We start from the raw sequence: 20795 nt of genomic DNA on the forward strand, positions 1-20795 counted from the left end.
GCATAAATCATGACATCATCATCATCATTATCATTATCATCATAACAGTTTTGGCGAGCTTTCATTAGACGATCCAGTTTGGCCCTGAGAAATCGGTGTCGTCGCGACTGCATGAGCCTGATAATAAGTCGACGGTCCGGCCTGCGCGTCGTCGCTTTCAGCCAGTCTGCTTTGGGCCTCGTGCACCTGCTGCTGAGCCCAGTATTGGACCTCCAATGCTTGTAAACGATGTTGTAGTTCAGAATCAGTCTCGAAATCTCCAATCGAAGACGTCTCTTCGTCTTGTACCACCACGCCAGTGTCATCCACACTGACACTGGCATCGTACGGATCAAGCGACGTCATTGGGTCCGGCAACGGGCGCACGTCATAACTTCCTCTATATGGCGACTTCCCCGTCGTCACGGACGGCGACTCGCCCATGACCTGTGCGGTTCGGACAGGTGTCGACGTCGAGTTTGAGAACGGCGACCCTAGCCCAACACCAGACTGGACTTGCTGCCTCTCAGCCAGCAATCTATTCTGCTCTTCTAATCGCGACACCTCCGTCCACGCCCGTCTGCACTCCTGTCGCGCTGCCTGGACCTCCCGCCTGCTCTCTTCTAACATGTACTTATTCTTCGACTCTTCTTCCCGCGCCTGCCGCAGCTGCTCTTCTACTAGCTTCATCTTCTCCCGTTCCTGTGCAGCTGTCCGATTCAGCTCAGCCGCCAGCTCGCAAATCTGAGCCCTCTCGCTTTTGTACTTCTCATACCATTCCAAGTACTTCCTCTGCGTGTCTTCCCGTCGCCGTTGTAACGCAACAAGAGACTGAAACAGCGTTGCACTAGTTGTGCCCAAGTCCTCAATAACACGCAAAAACTGACTCGCTTTCACTGGACTTCCATCTTCCGTACTCAGTGTCTTCTCGTGCTCCTTAAGCCGGCTGATCCAGTAGCTATAAATAGGCATCAGTACTTTTCTTCGCTGTATTTTAAATGTACTAAACAAATACAAACCCGTTTAATCCTTGTATTTCTAAACTCAACGAGTCCCAGTCATCGGACACTTGTCCTGGCATCGGCAGTGGTGCCATCTTTTATAACGTGCGACTGGCTTCATCCAACAGGCATCATCGCAAAAATACCACGCGTAACGCGCCGTCCTCTGTGCGCCGCACAATCTACAAATGCGCGTGAAAGTCAAAAAAATGTATCATATCCATTCATAAAATACTTCAATAACAGAGAAAACAAACTAAAAACAATATAACAAACTTAACCTCATCGAATAACAGACAAAATAATACAAATAACAAACATACTTTGTTAATAGCTCACTAAATCTACCCTTACGGTTACAAATACAAAAGTTACATCCCAATCTTGTTTCCAATCATACCACTCCATACAACTCACACATTTCATTTTTGTAAAAGCAGAACTGAAGAAAAAAAAAAAAAGAAAAAAAACCAATGGTCAACTCGTAAACTCAATAACTCCGCGTTTTTGTCATCGCCATTCATGATATCAACAAATAAATGTCTACCTAAAGCTCGGTTGCTGCGACTGCTGAACCTGTGCGTAAGGTGAGTCTCCCACACGGCCAACCATCAGCGTTGGTGCCTGCGGTGGCTTAGGCCCTCTCCGCTTAGCACCGACACCGGCCAGCTCAAAGTCAGGGTTTCCTCGAAGCATCATGTCGGTCCGGTCATTCCGCCGTTGCTGAGGTGGAAAACCTTGCTGGAATTGTTGTTGAGGTGGTGGTCCCTGCTGGTAATAACGGGGGTTGACTCCTCGCTGGCTCACGGACGTCAGGTGCGACGAGATCGACCCGTCGGGTGAGTTGGGAGTCTGGTACTGCGAATATTCTTGGGGATACATCGGACGCGACATGTAGGGTCCAGCTTGATTAGTCGGTGAAGTCGAAATTGCTGGCGGCATAGCCACACGAGGTCCCGCACGCTGATACGGTCCCCTGGATGACTGCTGTGGAGGCATCGGTGGTCGGAACTCAGAGTACGGCGACCGGCTTGACTGCGGCGAGATTGGCGAAACCGTTTGCATGTACGCGGGGTCGTTTGGATCCATGACTTCTGTAGCATATTGGGGATCAATGTCATCGTAGTAGTCTGCACTGTTCACTCGTTGTCTCGGTAGTGTTTCCTGTGCTTCTTCTGTCTGTTCTGCAGCTACCTCTTCGACCGCCCAAGCTTGACGAACAGGCACGTACTCCGCCTCCGCTTGCTCAGTCCCCTGCGCAGTCAACAGCACCGGTGTACCAGTTCTTGAGCCAACAGGCGGCGTAGCCGCATGAGCGACCGGTGGAACTGTCGGCGTCGTCTCTATCTCCCCCACAGGAGTTCCGACAACCGGTAAGTCAGCATAGTTTGCATTCGCACGCTCAAATGGCGGGGTCTCTCCTTCAACATAAGGTTCTGATCTTGCTGTAGTATACGATTCCATTGGTGTCTGAGCAGGCGACTGATTACTGCCCACTGGAGGCATCACGACGGTGTATGGTGGTCGGCGACTTTGGGGCGGGTACCCTCCTCTATTGTTTGCTCGTGGCAGACGGTCGCGAGGATATTCATTGTACGGGTTCGGCATGGCACCATGTGGAGGAGCATTAGGAGGCTGATTGCCGTAGTGCTGACGATGCGGCGGTCGGTGGTCGCGCGGATCGCGACGATATCTCTGCTGTTGCGGTCTAGGCGACGCTCCATTGTTCAACCTACCAGTCTCGTACTCATCCGTCATTCCTGGGCTAATTTGGTTCACAGGTGCATAGCGATTTTCACGGTTGAAAACACGCGGCTGCCGTTCGTGTTCAGGAGTGGCAACATCCATCTGCTGGGCATCGGCGCTAGCAGAAGTGTCCCTCGAAAGTGTCGATGCTTCTTCCTGCGACGTAGTTGACTCGACCTTTGCAATTTTTCCGTCCTCGTCCTCGTAAATAAGCACCTCACGGTCGTCGCTGTTTGGCTGTTCGTACCTCGAATTCATGCCTGGCGGATAAAATTGCATGTGGTTCATACGAAGCGAGCTGGGACCTTCAATATCGCCGTTGTCAAAAATGCGTTTGCGCATGGCCTTGCGCGACGAAAGCGTTCGGCGCATGGTGCACAAGATCAATGAGCACAACGCGATGATGACAGTCGCCCCGAGTACAATCCAGCCTCCCCAGGCTAAATGAGGAATAAAAAGTAAAATATCAACCAAGAACGCGAGCAGCGAGAGTATAAATACCGGGAGGGTCAGAATTAGAAGAAAGCCCAAGTACCGAGGTGAGTTTGCTGGGCCATTGAAGTGAGCGATAAGGGCTAGGCACAGAAGTATTAAAGTGAATCCTGCTGCAATAGGATGAACAATAAGCAGATTCGTTAAAGAGTGGCGCGCGTTGGTGGGCAGCGAAAAAACATCACCATCATGGCTAACAATAGAACCTGCATGGACGCGATCAGTACAACAAAAACAATAAAACTAACGGGATTTAAGTACCAGGATAGCCTATACGAACATCGCTACAGCCTTCGGGAGTGCAATATCCAAAAACACCAAACTTCACGTTCTGATAAGTCGAGAGCGTGATGGAGTCAACGATAGGGACTGAGATAACAGACACGAGCTGGAGCCCAAATGCGATGGCCAGCAAGATGCTGAGAGGAGTAGCAGCACGAGGCAGGAGGGCCATTTACCTAATACAGTCGAAAGTTGAGTGTGAACAAGAGGAAAACGAAAGTTAAGTTCTATCAAAGAGCAAAATAGACAGTGTTTGCACACTCAAAAGACAGACTTTGGCTACAAAAGAAAGGCGGCGAGGACGAAGTTCAGCATGGGCCGGTGCACGACAGCTAAATGTTTATGTAAGCTATAGCTTGTGGCTTATGTACTCAATGTAAGTGTCTGAGTCAGCAAGGGGCGGAGAATAAACTCGCTGCGGCTGTGCCATTTTAAACACGTTTAGTTGTACCGCAGACTGTTATCGACGCGTTTTTATTGGCTTATCGGCTCTGATGAAAGTAAAATTAGTGGTGATGACTTGTAGATAATTTAACTAAATACGAATAGTTTTAATATAAATTAATCTAAAGTATTATGTAATTTCAATGTGTTAGTCTGTTCCCGCGCTAAATATATCCACACAAACCCCTTACATTAAGAATAAGCCGCTTAAAGTGAGGCGCGTATGACTATGGGGCGAACGCCGTCCTGTCATCATGGATGGGCGGTTAGTGCTGTGAAGATATCTATCTATATTTACGCTGTTCAGTTCTGTTTGACTAACTCAACTTACTCACTGAGACTCTGACTCCAGAACTTTAATGTTGATTCAGCAATCATGGATGTCGTCGCGGCGGTTCAGCAGGCATTTTGTGCATTTGTCACAAGACCACAATCTCTTTTATTTAATCCGACAACTGACAACGCAAGCCAAGCCGGATCCTATACCAGTTAAATCTCGATATCGACAGAGATTTTTATGGGCTGTTGCACTGCTTAGTGGGGTGTATGGACTTGATTACGGGTTTAATGCGTCGTCGATCACTCGGAGCATACGCGCTGTCCGGGTTCTATCTATCGTCGGAATTGACTTGGCAATAAATTTTAAAGAAGGGAACGATATTAACGCTTTACACGCTCGAGTCGCCGACCGTGTTTACAACTTAATTAATGATAATGGGTAAAGCACTGTCTGAAGCCAGATTTGGCATCAACGCTGACATAGTTTTTAGTGGAGTTTACATCAAAATGGGTCAAGCGATTGCCATGAACGGCGCAGTATTGCCACCGATTATCCAAGCCAAATTTGCCAAACTTTTCGACAAGGCGCCACAAGACGAGTGGTCGGAGATTGAGCAGGTGTTTGGACGCGACTTTGATAAAAGTCCGGATGATATTTTTGAGTACATTGATCATGATGCGATTGCAAGTGCGTCAATTGGACAGGTCCATAAAGCGAAGCTAAGGACTGGCGAATGGGTCGCGGTTAAGATTCAGCATCCGAAAATCAGAAAACAGCTGGAGTGGGATTTGGGGACGTATAGGTATATATTCCAACTCAAACTTGGAGTTGACTAACAAATCAGAGCTGTGATGTATTTCTATGATTGGTATTTTGAATTGCCAGTTTATTTCACGGTTGACTATACTTGCAACAGACTGAAATCAGAAACCAATTTTCTGAACGAGGCTGGAAACGCCGAAAACATGCGAGCAGCGCTGAAGACAAACTCAATGTTCAACGACAGTGTGTATATTCCCAAGGTGTACGATGAATTTACAAGCGAGCATGTTCTGACGGCCGAGTGGATTGATGGCACGAGTTTGAGTGACCGAGCCGGGTTGGAGCAACAAAAGTTTAGCAAGTCCCGGATCATGGACATCATGGTCAATCTGTTTTCAGCGCAGATTTTTAGTTTTGGCGTCGTGCATTGCGACCCGCATCCTGGAAATCAAATTATTCGCATGCATAACGGCAAGTTGCAGTTGGTTTTGATTGATCACGGATTGTACATCTACATGAACCCAAAGTTCCGCCAGCAATATTGTGAATTGTGGAAGGCAATGTTCACCGTGAACGACACGGTGATTAAGGACGTGGCTCAGAGCTGGGGTATCGGCACTCCAGAACTGTTTGCATCTGCTACCATGCTTCGTCCGTACAAGGGTAAGCGCCCGCAAGGCAAAGGAAGCAGCGAAGCGGACATGAAGGAAGATTTCGAAATGCAAAGCCGCATGAAGGACGCGTTTCGCAAGTTCATAACGGACACGACCAAAATGCCGCTTGAGCTGATGTTTCTGGGACGCAACATGCGAATCGTGCAGTCTTGCAACCAGATGATGGGCTCACCTGTGAACCGGATTAAGATTTTAGCGCACTGGGCGTCACGGTCGCTAACTACGATCCCGGACATGACGTTTCGCCAGCGCGCGGGCGCGTGGAAAAATCATATTTTGTTCACGCTCGTTGTCGCGCTTTCGGACGTCGGGTTTTGGGTTATGAGATTGAGACAGTTGATCCCGGGTTTGTCAGACAAAGGATTTGAAGACGAACTTGAGCAGCAGGTCAGATCGGTCATGAAGAATAAGTTTGGATTAGAAGTCTCGCAAGACGCGTTCCAGTCTTAATTTTGTATATACACACACTTCCATCTGTAACATTTTATAATATATAGTATGCTGTAATCAGCTAAGCAAAAATACCATATAGAGATGGGTCGAAAGACTGCATTTCAGAAACCAGGTTCAAATACCAATGTATGACTAATATACAACTATTTACAACATCTTGTCTTGAAACTCATGAAAACATTTTTACAATGAGCTCCCATGTTCCAAACATGATGATTGAGTTTGGAACAGTGCGCATGAGGTGGGGTGTGAGTCCGCCGTACAAAGCCAAGAAACCTTCTTCTTTCCAAATTGTGGTGAAACATTGCACCAGACCGGTGTATTTCTGCTTGCCGTTGGATAGAGGTCGCTGTCGCAGGCGTGTTCGGACGACTTCGTGTGGATATGTCAATAAAGATGCTGACAGTTTTGCCAGACCCGCGGAGCCTGATTTGGCGAGCCAGTCGAAAAAATTGTCGGCAGTAGTGGATTTTATGCCAAGGTTTGTTCTGAGCTGTTCTCGCTTGTTGACCAGTGCCTTCATTTGTTCATAAAGCACCCACTGCAACGACGACTCAACAACGCCGAGATACGACGCGGTCAAGCCGCGGTACAGGCCGGGAATACCTTCGCCTTTGACGACCTGTTTGACGCAGTCCCAGCTGTTTTTGTACCGACGGACAGAACCTTCTGTGCCGGAACTCCGCTGCCTGTCGAGCTGCATTCGGGTCTTGACCAGCCAGATCGGGTTTGTGGCGGTCGACGTGGTTATACCGGCGATAGCTGCGGCTGCAAGATTGACCCAAGCGGCTTCTTTGCCGTCGTTGAAATTGTTCGAAACAAGTATTTTCCCATTATTGTAAGTGAAGAAGTTAATGGATCTGAAAGCTGTGTTAGCCAAATGAACTGAAATTAATTAATGAGACCGTACCGAGCTGGAATAACTCCGACCAGATTTGCGCCTAAACCTTTAAAAAGCGCGCGTGTGCCTTCTACTTTTGCGACATCACTAAATTGCGAGTAAGTACAAAATAGGAGATAAGTATAGTGCAACGTACACCATGATTTGAAAAGTCTCGTAAAGATGAAGCCCGACCGAACGCACATGTCTGAACTGTGATCCAGTCATTTGGTTTCGCAAGTGGCCCTGTTTGATTTGCGAGCTATAGAAATCACTTTGAAGTCTAGTCTTGACGACGTCGAGTGGACAAGTTACAATGGCACCCATCATGCCTCCGATGCTAATGATGTCAGTCTCTACTTTTGAAACGTGGTGCGTGTATTGCTCGCATACCCTCCTGCGACAAAATGTAACCATGGTGCAGTTTCTCTAGGTATAGTATCAGATTTTGCCGATAGTGATTTTGCAGCGTCAGCAGGTGTTGGAATGAGATTCCCTTCCTTTGATGAAGTATTAGATGTCATGATGTATGAATGATGACAATAGCTTTATATATAAAATCTTGACCATCAAAAAAGAATGACAAATGGCCGTATTTGATACAAAAAATTAGGTCGCCTTCTATTCACTTACTCTTAACACAGGTTGACACAACAGCCATCAAAAATAAAGTGTAAATATATTTTTTAACCTTCAAAATTCGCTACCATGTTTTTTGTATCTTGGGTTAGGGCCTAAATTTCGGAGCAAAAACGGACATTTTCGTTGTCACGTGCGTCCTTCTTGTTTATCAAAAGACAATGGCGACGTAAACGTCAGAGATCTTTTGCACATAGATTATCAAATAAACTCTAAAAAATGTGGCTATTAACAATCTCCGATCGATCTCGGAGCCGGCCGAACTAGTTGACTGTCATCGGCCGAATACGCATTAATTACACATTAAATAATATGCTAACTAGATTTAGAAGCATTCTAGAAGTTGTTTGCGGCGTACAGTGAGTGAGACAAGTTGATTTTAGTGCATGTGCGCCGCGTCCGCTGAGGCAACGCCGAGCAATGTGACACCATCGATGCCGTGTACGCGCAAATCTCTTACAGGGTTCAATTTAATGGCCCCTTAAAATGACGATCTCCGCATAGTTTTCTCTCTCTCCGGACACATCGCGCGTGGTTTTTGTCATTATTGCGAATGACCTTATTTTATTATATATATTCAGTGAGCAATGACTGAAGACCCGGCAAGTAATTTGTCTGACACGTACGCGTCTCTGTGCGGCTTGAATGTACATGGATTGACTTGATGTGTAGTGCGTGCATCTTAATTTTGGCTCTGGAACCAGATTTCACTGTTCTGTACGCGTCGCCTTCAATACAGTACATCTCGGGATATACCGAACAAGATCTGGAAGGCAAATCGCCATTTTTGATAGTGCACCAAGAAGATATACCCCGGATCAGCAAAGAGCTTTTGGTTCACACGCTAGCAGACGGTGCAACAGTCCAGATCTTTTACAGACTTATTACGCAGAACGGGAAAACGATCGAGTGCGAATCCACTATAACAGTCGTTTATGATATGATCGTCGCCACGATAGGTGCATATCAAGAAACTACAAAGAGCAAGGAGCGGGCTCGTACTGCTCCGTTGGTCTCACTAGCATTCCAAAAACACAGTACAATTTCGGCTTCACTCGACCAAGACTCGGCACACGAACTTCGGGTAGCGTTGATTCTCAACCGGTCGTCATTCTCACTACCAGTCATGTTTGCCAGTAGCCAAATAGCAGCTATGCTCAACATCACTCCCGACGAAATAAAATTAACCAGTTTATGGGACTGCATGACAGAGCCCTCACTCGAACCGACTCAGCTTGCGTTTGAACGCGCAAAGGACAATGAAGCGGTCTCGTATGTCACATTCACATGGCAAGATCCGCGCTCTCATTTGCCCGACGCGTTCACTAAAGCCGTCGAAGCTGTGATCTGTTGCTCGTCTGATGGCATTCTCTTAATCATGCGGGTCCTGAACAGCGACGAGGTCTCAACCGCTGCAAGTAGCAGTTCGTTCACAAACTTCATCGCCCTCCCGCCCCCTGTTCCCTTTCCATCTACACAACTCCATTCTGGCATGGACACTTCTGAGAGTGAGCATAACGACAGCGGAAGCAGCTCGTCCAAATGACACTTTTATAACCTGTAAATCTCTTGTATTGTAAAAGTAAAATGGTTTTCGCATTTTTGGTTTAGATAAGGGTTTAGTGTCTATTGTTCAGATGTATGGCATTTTTATTTACAATCAATGGTCAACAGTCATTCAAATGTATGGGTTCACAACACGAGATATGCAGATTGCATTTGTAGCAGCACTGCCTCTTATCTACACGTTTTACAAACTCGCGACCAGGTCAACTCCACTACCAGAGATCTTGTTCAAATTCCCAAACGACCAGACCAATGTCCCAATCCCAGCCGACGCGCCAGACAGGCCAGGCGTGGTCAGCGAGTACCGGCCGGAGATGATTCACTGTTATTGCCCGGCCACAGGGCGATATCTCGGCCGGTTTCCTGCGTCGACGAAAGCTAACATCGATGTCGCGGTCGCAAAGTGTGTGGCCGCTCAGAACGTGTGGAAGTCATCGAGTTTCGCGGACCGGGCACGCGTTCTAAAGGCCATGCTGGAATTTATTAAGGCCAATCAGGACGATATTGTTCGAATTGCGTGCCGTGACAGCGGCAAGACCAAAGTCGACGCTGCGCTGGGTGAAGTCAGAGTTATACGTAATTTTAGCGAATTATACTGACAGCGCCAGATTATGGTCACTCTTGAGAAATTGTCATGGACATTAAAACACGGAGAATCAGCTCTGAGACCGTCAAAACGGCCTGGGCCATCAAACTTGCTAATCAAGTACAAATCAGCAGAGGTTGTCTATCAACCGCTTGGCGTCGTGCTCGCAATTGTATCCTGGAACTATCCTGTATGCTTTGTTCCTTATAGTTGTGGTCGTACCACTAGCTCACATCTTAGTTGCATAACTTTCTCAACCCTGTAATTTCTGCCATCTATTCTGGCAACGCGATTGTGGTCAAATGCTCGGAATCAGTACTCTGGTCCTCGACCGTGTTTGCAGATTTCACCAAAACAGTCTTGAAAGCTTGCAATGCCCCCGAAGACCTTGTCCAGCTCGTGTGTCCGTGGCCGACTCATGCAGACTACCTCACATCCCACGCCGACATATCCCACGTCACGTTCATTGGGTCCAAACCCGTCGCGCACCGCGTCTTGGCTGCCACGTCCAAGTCACTGACCCCAGTCACTATCGAGCTCGGCGGGAAAGACGCGGCAGTCGTGCTGGACGAGTACCAGTCTTCATGGGATGACTGCTCCGCGCTGGCGTCAGTTCTGATGCGCGGGTCGTTCCAGTCTACAGGCCAGAACTGCATCGGCATCGAGCGCATCATCGCGCAGCCAAAAGCTTACGACGCGCTCAAATCCGTACTTGCGAAACGAATACCGAAACTTAGACTCGGATCAGTGCTCGACCAGGATACAGACATTGACCTGGGCGCCATGATCAACAGTTCCAGATTCGACTCCATCGAGTCCTTAATCACAGACGCGGTCTCGCGCGGAGCTACCCTGCTCTACGGCGGCAAACGCTACTCTCATCCAATCTTCCCTCTGGGCTCATACTTCAATCCGACTCTACTCGCCGACGTTACGCCCGACATGCCGATTGCGCGCGCAGAGCTGTTCGCCCCGGTCGTCCTGCTCATGCGCGCGGCCACGCCCGCATCCGCGGTCATAATCACAAACTCGGCGAATTTCGGCCTCGGCGGCGCGGTTTTTGGCAAACGCGGCAGCGCCGACACGGAGTCGATCGTGCGTGACATGAAAACCGGAAACATTGCGGTCAACGACTTTGCAACGTTCTACGTCTGCCAGCTACCGTTTGGTGGCGTCAGGGACTCGGGCTACGGCAAGTTCGGCGGCGTAGAAGGCTTGCAAGCGCTTTGTCTCGCCAAAAGTGTCTGCCGCGACGCGTACCCAGGTATCAGCACGTCAATCCCACCCGTAGTCGACTACCCGCTTAGAAACGTCAAGGTCGCGTGGAACTTTGTAAAGGCCCTCAACACGGCATCGTACGCCACGTCGGTCTACGAGTTTGGCAAAAACATCGCCCTCTTACTCACCAATTTAAAAGCATGATTCGTGTTTTTGTACTAAATTAATTGATATGCACTTTTACACTGAAAAATACTCACAAAACTGCTACAAAAAGATGGGATATGCAAAAAATAAATACTATCTTCTTGGACCACGATCCATAGATCCTCGTCCAACAAAACCGGGCCGCTCAATCGAAACGCTCCGTCGCGCTTTCGCCGCAACCGCACTGCTACTGTCCAGCGTGAACGACCGCACACTACTTGATGAGCTCCGTCGTCGCTGGCGCCGGGCCTCGGACGGGTCAACGTCGCCTTTGCCAGCAACACGGGCCAGCAACGACAAAATGTCCGTTAGGGAAATGACGCCGATGACCTTGCCGGACTTATTGCTTGTTGGGAGCTGTGTCGACTGCGTGACGGGGACAAGGGACGGCGACGCCGGCTCGACGAGCTGCTGCGACGACGTTGACGGCGACACGGCGCTGCTCGGTGTGCTTGGCGATGGTGTAGTCGTAGGTGAGAGCGCGTAGTGGCCTGCCGGTTGCACAATCCACATGCTGAGTCAACATGTCAGTAACCGAAAACCTTATATATGACATCAGTTCACTTACCGGTGGGATTTGGTCGCAACCAATTTGGCAATCGTATGTGCGAGCGTAGACAACGGTGTGACGTGGAAAACCGGGTACGAATCTTTGCCGTTTTCGAGACCGCGATCAGTTAGAATGACAGTCAAGAATTGTAAACAGGTAGCATTTAGCAGATGTGCGGACGTAGACCTTATCGTTAGTAAACACCCTCACAGATACGCAAAAAACATACTTAGTAAGATGCTTAACATCAACAATCGAAATATTTCCTAGTAAAATCCCTTCGCCGTCAACAACGGCAATCGAAGACACAGATTCCTTCAACATCTTCTCAAGAGCTTCAACGACAAGCTTGTCGCCTCCAATCGAAATCACATGGCCGGCCCCGCCCAGGCCAAGATCTTGCAACGACGACGCAAACAAAGTCTCCAAACTGTTGAATCGTCTCGCATTGTCCCAGATAAACTTCACCAGCCGCCGTTGGCTCAACAGCCCTAGTACTTGCGTCTCTGCATCATTCGTGACCAACAACCGGTGAACGCCTCGTCCAAAATATTCAACTGCGGTCAGCAAAGTCTCTGATCCTTGCAGCGTTATAAATGGCTCGTGTGCGGTCAACTCCATCACAAACGAGACCGGTACATCGAATCCCTGTCGCGCTTTGGTCACATTCTCCTCCAAATTCTCTGGCACTTGTGTACCGCTCGGCTTCAAATGTCCCATGACCAGCAGCAGTAGCGCTGAAATATCCGAATAATCAAAACTCTCAGCCTCGGTCGGGTCAGAGTCCGGCGAAAGCAGCACAGGCAGCGACGTGAAATTGTGGTCGACCAGCTTCTCGTACGCGGTTGCAACAGGCACATCGCCTGTGATCGACACCAACTTGTCATTCTCCATCAAGGTCTGAAGTTTCACGCTCTGCCAGTCTTCGACAACGGCGTTGGGCTTCACAGGAGGCGGTGTTGCCAGCAGATCGGCAATCGAAGACGATCGCGCGCGGCCGCGAGTGGAGCCTGGTGACGACGGCGATCGTGGTGAAATCAGACTGGCCGCAATTAGATTTGGCGAAGGCATACTTGGAGATTGCGGTGATTGCGTTGGCTTATCCATAGTTTCGCGGTGGGCTCTTGTCGGATGGTTAAACAAACGGACTCTAAAGTACAGACAAATAAATGAGTCGTGGTGATGAGCTTGTGTTGTCAAATTGTGAGGGCTTTGTGTCGCAGTTGCACGTTGTCACGAATGATACGTATATTTTCTACCCTTATAAATATAATTAGCTAACCGATTGTGTTCGCATAGTAAAATATATACGACTCTACCGCTTAATTACTTTTGTCCAAGCTTGACATGTGCATTCATACCCGGTTCATTCCGTTCCTTCCTATTTCTCCCGGTCTTGATCATAATCTACGCATTCTTATGTTATGTTGAAAACAATTAATATTTAATTAACTCACCCGTCTCGGCTCTAAAAATTAACCCAAAAAGAGAGTCATTAACGAGTGTTATAATCAAATAAATGAAACCCCAAACTCCTTAAATCCCAAACAATCAATAAAAAAGTAAACGCCAGAACTCCTTTGCTAAATCAAGCAAAACCAACAAAATCCTAAAAGCAAAACACAAAACACAGCAAGCATCAACAGATTGCAATCATGGCGAGTGCAATACAATCAATGATGACAGAAAAAAAAAACAAGCAGTGTACAAAGCAGAAACAGTATCATCAATCCAAATTGCCGCGCTTCGCCTGCTCACGTTCAATGGCCTCAAACAAAGCCTTGAAGTTCCCAGCGCCAAAACCTTTTGATCCTTCACGCTGGATAATTTCGTAAAATGATGTCGGCCGGCTAGAAACATGGTCCTTGACAAAAAGCTGAAGCAGGTAGCCATCTTTGTCGAAATCGACAAGGATATTCAAACTTTCAATCAAATTCATGTCTTCCCGAATCTTCGGCGCACCGGGCATACTAAGTCGTTCACGTAGATCATCATAGTACGACTTCGGCACATCGATGAACTCAATACCACGGTTCCGCATCTCGGAAATACATGTGATAATATCTGGCGTACGTAACGCAATGTGCTGGTATCCAGGTCCATTGTTGTAACGAAGGTACTCCTCAATTTGAGACATGTGCCTACCTTTGGCCGGTTCTGTGACCGGCATCTTGACCAAATCATTCGCAGAAGCCATCACAGTAGATTTCAAAGCGGAATACTCAGTCGTAACATTGTAATCATCTTCGGAAATGAACTGATGGAATCCTAGAACCTTCTGATATCTAACAAACTGTAAGCTCAATACATTTAACTTAAATTAAGCTCTCTCACAGGTCGCAGGTTTCAGCCATCTTGCCCCAATCAACGTTGCATACACAATGGTCAATATCCGAAAAAGGCACGGCAGCCTTTTTTGCATTTAGCGGGTCGTCTGAAAAAACGCCTTCATATCCAGGAAGAAACGGTCCAATATATTTGGTATGATCAACGAGAGTATGCGTAATATCTCCGACTAGGTTCACCGTCGCGTAGACCACTTCACCATAGTCGTCTTTGATCATTTTCGGTTTCACAATGGATTTGGCGCCTTGCTTTATCGCCCACTCATAGAGCGGTATAACGGAGCTGACTGTGAGTGCAACGTCAATAATTGAGTCACCATGTTTCTACAAAGAAGGATTAGCAAATTAGCAAGGGATCTCAACAACGACTTACTTCAAGATGTTTCACAATTCTCAATGCCTCTTTGCGCTCCTCTTCGTCCATGGCAATATCGCTATTGTCAAGCGGAGCAACAGGAGAAACAAACTCGAGCAGAATGTTTCCATTTCGGACGACTTCAGAACACAACGTGCGGTGACAATGCTTTTGCATCTGCTTGCGTGCTACCGGATGGAACCCCATTCGCGAAGTGTGAAACCCCGCAAAAGCTTTGGCGTTGTTACAAGCAAAAGTAATGCTGAAATAGTTCAACATTGAATGTGACAACGCGGTTGGCATTGGAGGGATTATCGTAGAGCGAGTCCATGACGGTGCCTCACGATTTCCAGAAAGCGAAAGTTCATTAGCTGACATACTGAATCTGTTAAAGTATACAAGTTAAAAGCAGATAAAAAAATATAAATTATGTGCAGAACGCAAAGAGAGAAAAACAAAAAATGGGGAAAATGTTAGGATTATATACCAGACCAACAATCCCACTCTGTTGGGGGAAATAGCAAGAAACGTAAAATTAAAAGTATCTGTTGGGGAGGCATAACAGTTGATGTGTTTGACCTATTTACCGCAGTTGTTTGAGATATGCGCGACCGGTCAAAAATCAAATGGAATTGGGATCTGTACTAGAACATCAAACTGACGATGGATGCATACAGTGCTGAACGCCGCACTCAATGAGGCTACCAGTGCCTTGATTTTTTAACTTCGGCGCCCGCAACAACTTAATGAAACCATAATATTTATTCGATGCAAAAATACATTAACGCAATGAAACCATTATATATATTGATGCAAAATCCGTGATGCAAATTCTGAATATAACAAAAGACCCGTAAATTTAAAACCTTTCATCGCTAGATGACTAAACAGCACAGGACGTTCAGTGCCTTATAGTTTCTGCTGAGCGAGTGCTGAACAGAACTCACTTCTAGCACGCAATATATGTCCGTACTTATAGAATAAAATTGGTGTTGGAGCCATAGCAAGCCCAAGAAATGCCCATAAAGATGTTGCCCAAGGCGTTCCCAAGTTGTGATACACTATTTCAGATTAAGTTCAAGAACAAACACTACGCAAAGTATAAACTTACTTGCAGGTGCGAATAAAGGGAAAACAGCAGCAACTAAAGAACGAGTGACACTCATAATACCGTGCGCACTAGCTGCATAAATCTTGTAACAGTCGGTGACATAATTCAGGAACCCAATGAAAAGCGAAGTGAAGCCGACGCCAAACCAAATTCCTCCCAGCATGGTAACACCAAAAGGAATACGCGTAAATGAAGTCCATCCAAGCCAAAACAGACCAATAGGTAAAAACCAAGCAGTGATAACGGTGACTGGAAGTCTCTCAATTTCCAATGACACCACTCTGCCTGCCTTCTTCTGGTTTTGAATCCTGATATCGTAAGTGTAGTGAGCAATTGTGGCAATGACTGCACCTACGCCGACTGACAAGCACGTTAGTAATTAACAAAACATTTAAGATTGAAAACTCACTTGGCATCAGCATCAAGTTACCCTTACCGGGTGACATGCCCCTATCCTGTTGGAAAATAATAGGATAAGCTTGAAAAAACATAAAAAGCAAACCATAGACAAAAGCAATATAAACACAGATTGCAGCTACAATAACTTCTTTAAAAAGCATACGAAGCGGTCTTAGAAGTACGTTGACAACAATACTTCGGAAGTCTTTTTCTTCCAGTTCATAAGCCGCCACCACATTGTGGCCCTCTTTTCTTAGCTTAGCTGCACGTCGTACCATGAGAATAGGTCTGAATGTTTCTGGCACGGCAAAGATGAGCATGATCAAACATGCACTAGCATAAATAGCCGTGATCCAGAAAACCCAGCGCCAGCCAAGCTTTGAGGTAGAGATGTAGCCTGAAATGAAAGGGCCAGACAATGTTCCCATGACTGTTGATCCACAAAACAATGATACAGCTCGGCCACGTTTAATTGGGTCAGAGTAAATATCGGCAAAGACTGCACCTGCAACAGCGACAGGGCACGAAGCACAGAGACCCTGGAAAAATCTGAAGACAATTAGTGCCGCCATTGACGGAGAAACAGCACATGCAATGGTGAACACTAAATATGCTGAGAACGACGACAAGAAGACATATCGTCGTCCATAATGCTCAGACATTGGTGACCAAATAAGCGGTCCAATGACGTAACCAACCATGAACAATGATACAGCAAGAATGGTGACAATGGTCGACGATCCAAAGCGCTCCTCAATAGCTTCTGCAGCTCCAGAGGAACTCGAGGATGCGAATGTTGAATTGAGCAGAAGCAGAATCAAGCAGGTAGTCAAAAAATGCTTCCTAGGCGCACTGAAATTTCGGGGATCTGTAGGGTCGTCGTCTTCAAAGTCAATGAGGGTAGGAGCATTTTCGTCACCTGAAAAAGCAGATTCGTCAGAGTCAGGCAGTTCAATCTTTTTAGATTTTTCTGAATTCTCAAGATCTTTTGACGCTAATTGAGAAGACGCATATTTATGCGTATGACTTGAATGAACTTTTACTAAAGTATTTCTGTCTCTTGATATGAACCTGTGAAGAATAAGTTCTGGATCTGTAGCGGACTCCGCAATGCGTTCTACTTCGACACCAGGAATTTGGGGATCATGTACAGCGACATCAGGCATTATGAAGCTTTTTCAGATCCAAATTGTGAACGACTAGAACGTAATCGAGCACGGGGTCTTAAACGAAAGAATAGATGAGACGAAGTTTTAGCACGTTGCCCTTGTTGACGCATGTATTCGCCTTGTACGACGATATACTGAATGACTGATGTGATAGTAATAGTTCCATTCAATAGCGCGAGTGGGGGAAAATGCTTAGTTATATACATCTTACTTCAACTCTGCTGGATTCCCCTCAAATAGTCTGGTAACGCCGGTCTAGTCATTGGGAAGATTGTTCTTGTAATGGACCCCCTACAGTAGTAAATTGAAGTACCGAACTCGGAGTTATCTTCTTAGTTATTCAGGTACAAACACCTTATTTTTACCGGTTGAAACTACATTTCTTATTCTATATTTCTTGTCTATTTCTTCTTTATTTACTGTTTTTTTTTACCTATTTAATTAACAATTGAATCTGATTAAAAAAGTAGAAGAACGTTCCGGTTGTGCCGGATGCTACGCTATGGCCATTTCTCCTGCGGAGTAGCAAATTGCTCGATAGTCAATACTATAAGATTTCCTCCTCAAAAAGTTCTTATTGAATAAGAAAAGAAGCATTGAAATCTACATTTAATTACCATTTTATTAGTAATTAATTAGCCTACAATAATAAATATTATATAATCAGTTGCTAAGTATAACAACCGGATTGACCACGAGCAACGTTGCCGTATTGAGTGATGCAGGTCAAACGGAACTACCCAATGCGTATCCGAAAAAGGTTTCACCGAAATTCAATATATTGCGTCGTCTTCTCTCGGAGTTTATAATTGTGCACTATGTCATCGCATTATCTACTCCATGATACTTTGTACTCTTGATTTTGAGCACTTTGATGCAATAATGGTGCAGATATTACCATCGTTCCTCATCGATCAATTCTATTTTAAAAAAACAAGAAAAACCTTTCTAATTTAATCTTTCAGGCATATTCATAATCATCGTAGTCAACGATGTCCAACCCAAAAAATGCTTTACGCCTTTTCCTTTGCCTGTTGCTTGTTCATATTGTTCAAACGCAAATCCTGTTTCTTGCCATTCTTTGAAAACAGTATCCACAATATTGACTCTCAGCTTCTGGTAAGTATCGCTCATCAGTGAACGTACGTCACTGTCAATATCTGGATCATCATAGTAATTCTCCAACGCAGTCAAAATCATATAATTCATGTGTATCCAAACACTTCCCCGCCAGTAATTCTCATCAGTACCGAACACAGAGTCGCGTAATGACAGACTTCGAATCCCGTGGTTTGACCATAATCCGTCTGGATCTCGAATCTTCTTCACAATTGACCCAACTCTGTCTGACGGGACTAGTCCAACCATAAATGGAATCAATGACACGTACCCCTCGTGACATTCATGCGTTCGTGTTTCTTGAGCGGCATTCCACCCAAGATCACAATACAATCCTGCTTCTTCACTCCAATGCAAATCTTCAAGATTTCCCTGAATACCAGTTAAAATATCTTTGTAACGTTTGATTTCCGATACCGGTGCACCAACAAAACTACCAATCTTAATCATTGACCTCGTCATCGAACCCATCCAAGCCAGCAGATCTACATGCATCTCGGCCGGATGTGGTGGAAGCGCACGCGGATAATCATCGAGACCCGACGTTAAACAGTGATTTGGAGTTCGTCCCCGCCATCGGTATCCCTCTGTCCACGACATTGGCCGTGCGACATTCGGGTCGTGCCATGCTTTTATATCCGCAGATTGCGTCCGACGGAACCAGTTGTAGTGTAACTTTAGTGTAGGATACATTGACTTGACTGCCGCACGAGCCAGCGCCGGAGAACGCAAGTACGCCGTACGCGGAGAAAATTCTGGAAAATTAATAAACTGCTGTGGCATGTCGTCTCCTACGGGCATTCCATGCTTCGACTCAGTTGAGCTAGACTCTACCTGCTCGACAAATGCTTCAAGTGCAATAATAAGCGTCGGTGGATTAGCAAAAGTTGGAATTTGTGTCTGAAACTCTTGTGGTACTTTGCTTCGAGCTTCGTGTCCCAAAATCTGTTCACGAGCAATCCAGCCTTCGTCGTCTGTTAACTTAAACCAACTTTTCAGAATCTCAAGACCCAAGTCCGGATCCCATTTTAACGTCGGAATAAGATGAAATCCTTCGTCCCAGTAAAACCCTCGGGGGAAAAAAGGACGAGAAGGGACACCGGAAAATAAATTGAGCGGTTCGGTCTCGGTGATTTCTGGTGGTCCTCGATTCAGCCAGAAGTTTTCCTCTTCCTCATCATCATAGGCACCTTCTGATCGATCAACTAAAGAAGATCCGTGAAAATAGCCAATACCACCCATCACATTGGAAATCAAAGCTTTACCAAATGCAATGTGCTCAGCCGTGTTGTAAGGCGCAGAAGGTGCAAATACCTCTGAATATCGGTTGTCAAAGGAGCTCATCGCAGACTCTAGAAGGTGAGTCACCTTCGCAGCTTTTTCAATTGTTAGCGGCTATCACTGTTACACAAAATCTGTACTCACAGGTCAGTGGCGTTTCACTTTGGCCGTTGAATAAAATGTCAAATTGAAACTCGCCCATGAAATTTCGCTGAACAAAATGCAAATTTCCTTGGCCACCGTCATCATTCAAGTTAAACAGTTGAGAAGGTATAGGCAGCTGGTCCCGACTCGTAATCATGCGTTGAATCTGCTCAATTCGGTCCTGTGTTATCTTCATATAGTACTCTTTCGCTTTCCACAATGTAGCTGGATCAACGGTCAGAGACCTGGCGTGTATTCTGTCACCCAACTGTGCGGTTGCCACCGAATTGCCATCAGGCGGGCCTTGATTGCTAGCAGGACCACGGGTGACTGTCAAATCAAATTTACCAAGATCATTAATGAATCCGCCATATGCCGTGTCTTGCAAGTATCCCAAATCACTAAACTTGGTAGCAAGATGACTCTCTGATAAACCTTCAGTACCAAAGTAAAAAACAACCGCAGTATTAACGTCAGGCTGGGTCGGTTTGCCTTTTACTCGCAATCCCCAGCTTGCACCGTCTTTCACAAACTCTGTCGTGATGTCAACTTTGTGCGTAGTGTCATGCATCACCTGTCGTCCTCCATCGCGTGTGTCGTACGTCTCCCATCCATAACCAGACATTTCGTCGCTCTGTTCGCACGAATGGCGAGTCTTTTGAATTGCACTGTACGAATCAACATTATACCACATCAGTCCCGACAGAAACGATTGAGGCAGTCCACGTGGACGGATTCCCATATACAAATTTGGTCTATACGGTCCCCATTTCAGCGACGCGTTGGTCTCTCGCGCATGTTCAGAGAGCAGGAGTCGGGCACTATCATCTTCATATAAGTGTGTACTTTCAAACTCGTCTTCAAACTCATCGTCAAACTCATCTGCGCTCGCGAAAGCGCAAAATACAAGTATACAACCAAAAGCAATTTGTTTAATAAGCATTCGGCATAATACTCTTCAGTTGGATATACTCTGATCCTACAATAATTCGTGATTGATCCGTGTACGGAGTATTCCAGCGTCTGTGGCAGCAGTGGAAGCACTATGCAAATCATGGTTCAGGGGTATGCATTCGTAAACTTTATATTGTAATTACAATATTTCACATTTAT

General features: G+C 46.2%; 10 protein-coding genes across 10 annotated transcripts; 3 read left to right on the forward strand and 7 right to left on the reverse strand.

The window, feature by feature from the left end:
• Window positions 1-39: 39 nt before the first annotated feature.
• Window positions 40-1075, reverse strand: V1512DRAFT_200442 (uncharacterized protein; the record flags this gene model as incomplete). The annotated part of the gene is made up of 2 exons (XM_066913191.1): window positions 40-937; window positions 999-1075. 2 exons carry the CDS (start codon window positions 1073-1075, stop codon window positions 40-42), a joined length of 975 nt encoding a protein of 324 aa, XP_066774206.1.
• Window positions 1076-1181: 106 nt separating this feature from the next.
• On the reverse strand, window positions 1182-3788 carry V1512DRAFT_256371 (SUR7/PalI family-domain-containing protein; the record flags this gene model as incomplete). The annotated part of the gene is made up of 2 exons (XM_066915001.1): window positions 3481-3788; window positions 1182-3425 (listed from the first exon to the last, which is right to left on the reverse strand). Coding segments are annotated over exons 1-2 (2090 nt in total), but the record flags the coding sequence as incomplete, so codon positions are not given.
• A 427-nt stretch (window positions 3789-4215) lies between these two features.
• On the forward strand, window positions 4216-6243 carry V1512DRAFT_256372 (ABC1 family-domain-containing protein). Its single transcript, XM_066915002.1, has 3 exons — window positions 4216-4662; window positions 4715-5026; window positions 5069-6243. Exons 1-3 carry the CDS (start codon window positions 4304-4306, stop codon window positions 6108-6110), a joined length of 1713 nt encoding a protein of 570 aa, XP_066774208.1. The 5' UTR covers window positions 4216-4303; the 3' UTR covers window positions 6111-6243.
• On the reverse strand, window positions 5982-7658 carry V1512DRAFT_232032 (mitochondrial carrier domain-containing protein). Its single transcript, XM_066914002.1, has 4 exons — window positions 7387-7658; window positions 7151-7333; window positions 7024-7101; window positions 5982-6973 (listed from the first exon to the last, which is right to left on the reverse strand). The coding sequence occupies exons 1-4, from the start codon at window positions 7515-7517 to the stop codon at window positions 6283-6285; spliced, it is 1083 nt and encodes a 360-aa protein (XP_066774209.1). The 5' UTR covers window positions 7518-7658; the 3' UTR covers window positions 5982-6282.
• A 442-nt stretch (window positions 7659-8100) lies between these two features.
• Window positions 8101-9299, forward strand: V1512DRAFT_256376 (uncharacterized protein). Its single transcript, XM_066915003.1, has 2 exons — window positions 8101-8254; window positions 8305-9299. Exons 1-2 carry the CDS (start codon window positions 8220-8222, stop codon window positions 9176-9178), a joined length of 909 nt encoding a protein of 302 aa, XP_066774210.1. The 5' UTR covers window positions 8101-8219; the 3' UTR covers window positions 9179-9299.
• On the forward strand, window positions 9300-11255 carry V1512DRAFT_256379 (Aldehyde/histidinol dehydrogenase). Its single transcript, XM_066915004.1, has 3 exons — window positions 9300-9761; window positions 9807-9974; window positions 10025-11255. The coding sequence occupies exons 1-3, from the start codon at window positions 9315-9317 to the stop codon at window positions 11204-11206; spliced, it is 1797 nt and encodes a 598-aa protein (XP_066774211.1). The 5' UTR covers window positions 9300-9314; the 3' UTR covers window positions 11207-11255.
• On the reverse strand, window positions 11070-13313 carry V1512DRAFT_284550 (uncharacterized protein). The gene is made up of 4 exons (XM_066918022.1): window positions 13079-13313; window positions 11989-13019; window positions 11778-11945; window positions 11070-11723 (listed from the first exon to the last, which is right to left on the reverse strand). The coding sequence occupies exons 2-4, from the start codon at window positions 12864-12866 to the stop codon at window positions 11303-11305; spliced, it is 1467 nt and encodes a 488-aa protein (XP_066774212.1). The 5' UTR covers window positions 12867-13019; window positions 13079-13313; the 3' UTR covers window positions 11070-11302.
• Window positions 13176-15096, reverse strand: V1512DRAFT_10008 (Glyoxalase/Bleomycin resistance protein/Dihydroxybiphenyl dioxygenase). The gene is made up of 3 exons (XM_066912851.1): window positions 14478-15096; window positions 14094-14428; window positions 13176-14044 (listed from the first exon to the last, which is right to left on the reverse strand). The coding sequence occupies exons 1-3, from the start codon at window positions 14835-14837 to the stop codon at window positions 13486-13488; spliced, it is 1254 nt and encodes a 417-aa protein (XP_066774213.1). The 5' UTR covers window positions 14838-15096; the 3' UTR covers window positions 13176-13485.
• A 106-nt stretch (window positions 15097-15202) lies between these two features.
• V1512DRAFT_273333 (major facilitator superfamily domain-containing protein) lies at window positions 15203-17509 on the reverse strand. The gene is made up of 3 exons (XM_066917722.1): window positions 15980-17509; window positions 15571-15930; window positions 15203-15520 (listed from the first exon to the last, which is right to left on the reverse strand). The coding sequence occupies exons 1-3, from the start codon at window positions 17133-17135 to the stop codon at window positions 15369-15371; spliced, it is 1668 nt and encodes a 555-aa protein (XP_066774214.1). The 5' UTR covers window positions 17136-17509; the 3' UTR covers window positions 15203-15368.
• A 395-nt stretch (window positions 17510-17904) lies between these two features.
• Window positions 17905-20625, reverse strand: V1512DRAFT_284553 (glycoside hydrolase; the record flags this gene model as incomplete). Its single annotated transcript, XM_066918023.1, has 3 exons — window positions 17905-19633; window positions 19683-20540; window positions 20598-20625. The coding sequence occupies 3 exons, from the start codon at window positions 20623-20625 to the stop codon at window positions 18087-18089; spliced, it is 2433 nt and encodes an 810-aa protein (XP_066774215.1). The 3' UTR covers window positions 17905-18086.
• Window positions 20626-20795: the final 170 nt, after the last annotated feature.

The sequence above is a fragment of the Lipomyces arxii genome, assembly GCF_038497795.1.
Source record: "Lipomyces arxii strain Phaff 12-163 unplaced genomic scaffold V1512scaffold_1, whole genome shotgun sequence".
NCBI lineage: Eukaryota > Fungi > Ascomycota > Lipomycetes > Lipomycetales > Lipomycetaceae > Lipomyces > Lipomyces arxii.

What these genes read in the sequence shown, in the direction of transcription:
- V1512DRAFT_256372 (XM_066915002.1), top strand. Translation starts at nt 4,304, where the DNA reads ATGTTGATTCAGCAATCATGGATGTCGTCGCGGCGGTTCAGCAGGCAT. An exon ending in AACTTAATTAATGATAATGG is followed by an intron (nt 4,663 to 4,714) that starts GTAAAGCACTGT and finishes CATAGTTTTTAG; the next exon opens with TGGAGTTTACATCAAAATGG. An exon ending in TGGGATTTGGGGACGTATAG is followed by an intron (nt 5,027 to 5,068) that starts GTATATATTCCA and finishes CTAACAAATCAG; the next exon opens with AGCTGTGATGTATTTCTATG.
- V1512DRAFT_256379 (XM_066915004.1), top strand. Translation starts at nt 9,315, where the DNA reads ATGTATGGGTTCACAACACGAGATATGCAGATTGCATTTGTAGCAGCA. An exon ending in TCGACGCTGCGCTGGGTGAA is followed by an intron (nt 9,762 to 9,806) that starts GTCAGAGTTATA and finishes TGACAGCGCCAG; the next exon opens with ATTATGGTCACTCTTGAGAA. An exon ending in TTGTATCCTGGAACTATCCT is followed by an intron (nt 9,975 to 10,024) that starts GTATGCTTTGTT and finishes CTCACATCTTAG; the next exon opens with TTGCATAACTTTCTCAACCC.
- V1512DRAFT_10008 (XM_066912851.1), bottom strand. Translation starts at nt 14,837, where the DNA reads ATGTCAGCTAATGAACTTTCGCTTTCTGGAAATCGTGAGGCACCGTCA. An exon ending in GAATTGTGAAACATCTTGAA is followed by an intron (nt 14,429 to 14,477) that starts GTAAGTCGTTGT and finishes CCTTCTTTGTAG; the next exon opens with AAACATGGTGACTCAATTAT. An exon ending in ATGGCTGAAACCTGCGACCT is followed by an intron (nt 14,045 to 14,093) that starts GTGAGAGAGCTT and finishes ACAGTTTGTTAG; the next exon opens with ATATCAGAAGGTTCTAGGAT.
- V1512DRAFT_256376 (XM_066915003.1), top strand. Translation starts at nt 8,220, where the DNA reads ATGACTGAAGACCCGGCAAGTAATTTGTCTGACAC. An exon ending in GCAAGTAATTTGTCTGACAC is followed by an intron (nt 8,255 to 8,304) that starts GTACGCGTCTCT and finishes CTTGATGTGTAG; the next exon opens with TGCGTGCATCTTAATTTTGG.
- V1512DRAFT_232032 (XM_066914002.1), bottom strand. Translation starts at nt 7,517, where the DNA reads ATGACATCTAATACTTCATCAAAGGAAGGGAATCTCATTCCAACACCT. An exon ending in TTACATTTTGTCGCAGGAGG is followed by an intron (nt 7,334 to 7,386) that starts GTATGCGAGCAA and finishes TGACATCATTAG; the next exon opens with CATCGGAGGCATGATGGGTG. An exon ending in GAGACTTTTCAAATCATGGT is followed by an intron (nt 7,102 to 7,150) that starts GTACGTTGCACT and finishes CTCGCAATTTAG; the next exon opens with TGATGTCGCAAAAGTAGAAG.
- V1512DRAFT_284550 (XM_066918022.1), bottom strand. Translation starts at nt 12,866, where the DNA reads ATGGATAAGCCAACGCAATCACCGCAATCTCCAAGTATGCCTTCGCCA. An exon ending in GATGTTAAGCATCTTACTAA is followed by an intron (nt 11,946 to 11,988) that starts GTATGTTTTTTG and finishes ACTAACGATAAG; the next exon opens with GTCTACGTCCGCACATCTGC. An exon ending in GTTGCGACCAAATCCCACCG is followed by an intron (nt 11,724 to 11,777) that starts GTAAGTGAACTG and finishes ATGTTGACTCAG; the next exon opens with CATGTGGATTGTGCAACCGG.
- V1512DRAFT_273333 (XM_066917722.1), bottom strand. Translation starts at nt 17,135, where the DNA reads ATGCCTGATGTCGCTGTACATGATCCCCAAATTCCTGGTGTCGAAGTA. An exon ending in TAACTTGATGCTGATGCCAA is followed by an intron (nt 15,931 to 15,979) that starts GTGAGTTTTCAA and finishes CGTGCTTGTCAG; the next exon opens with TCGGCGTAGGTGCAGTCATT. An exon ending in CCCTTTATTCGCACCTGCAA is followed by an intron (nt 15,521 to 15,570) that starts GTAAGTTTATAC and finishes AATCTGAAATAG; the next exon opens with TGTATCACAACTTGGGAACG.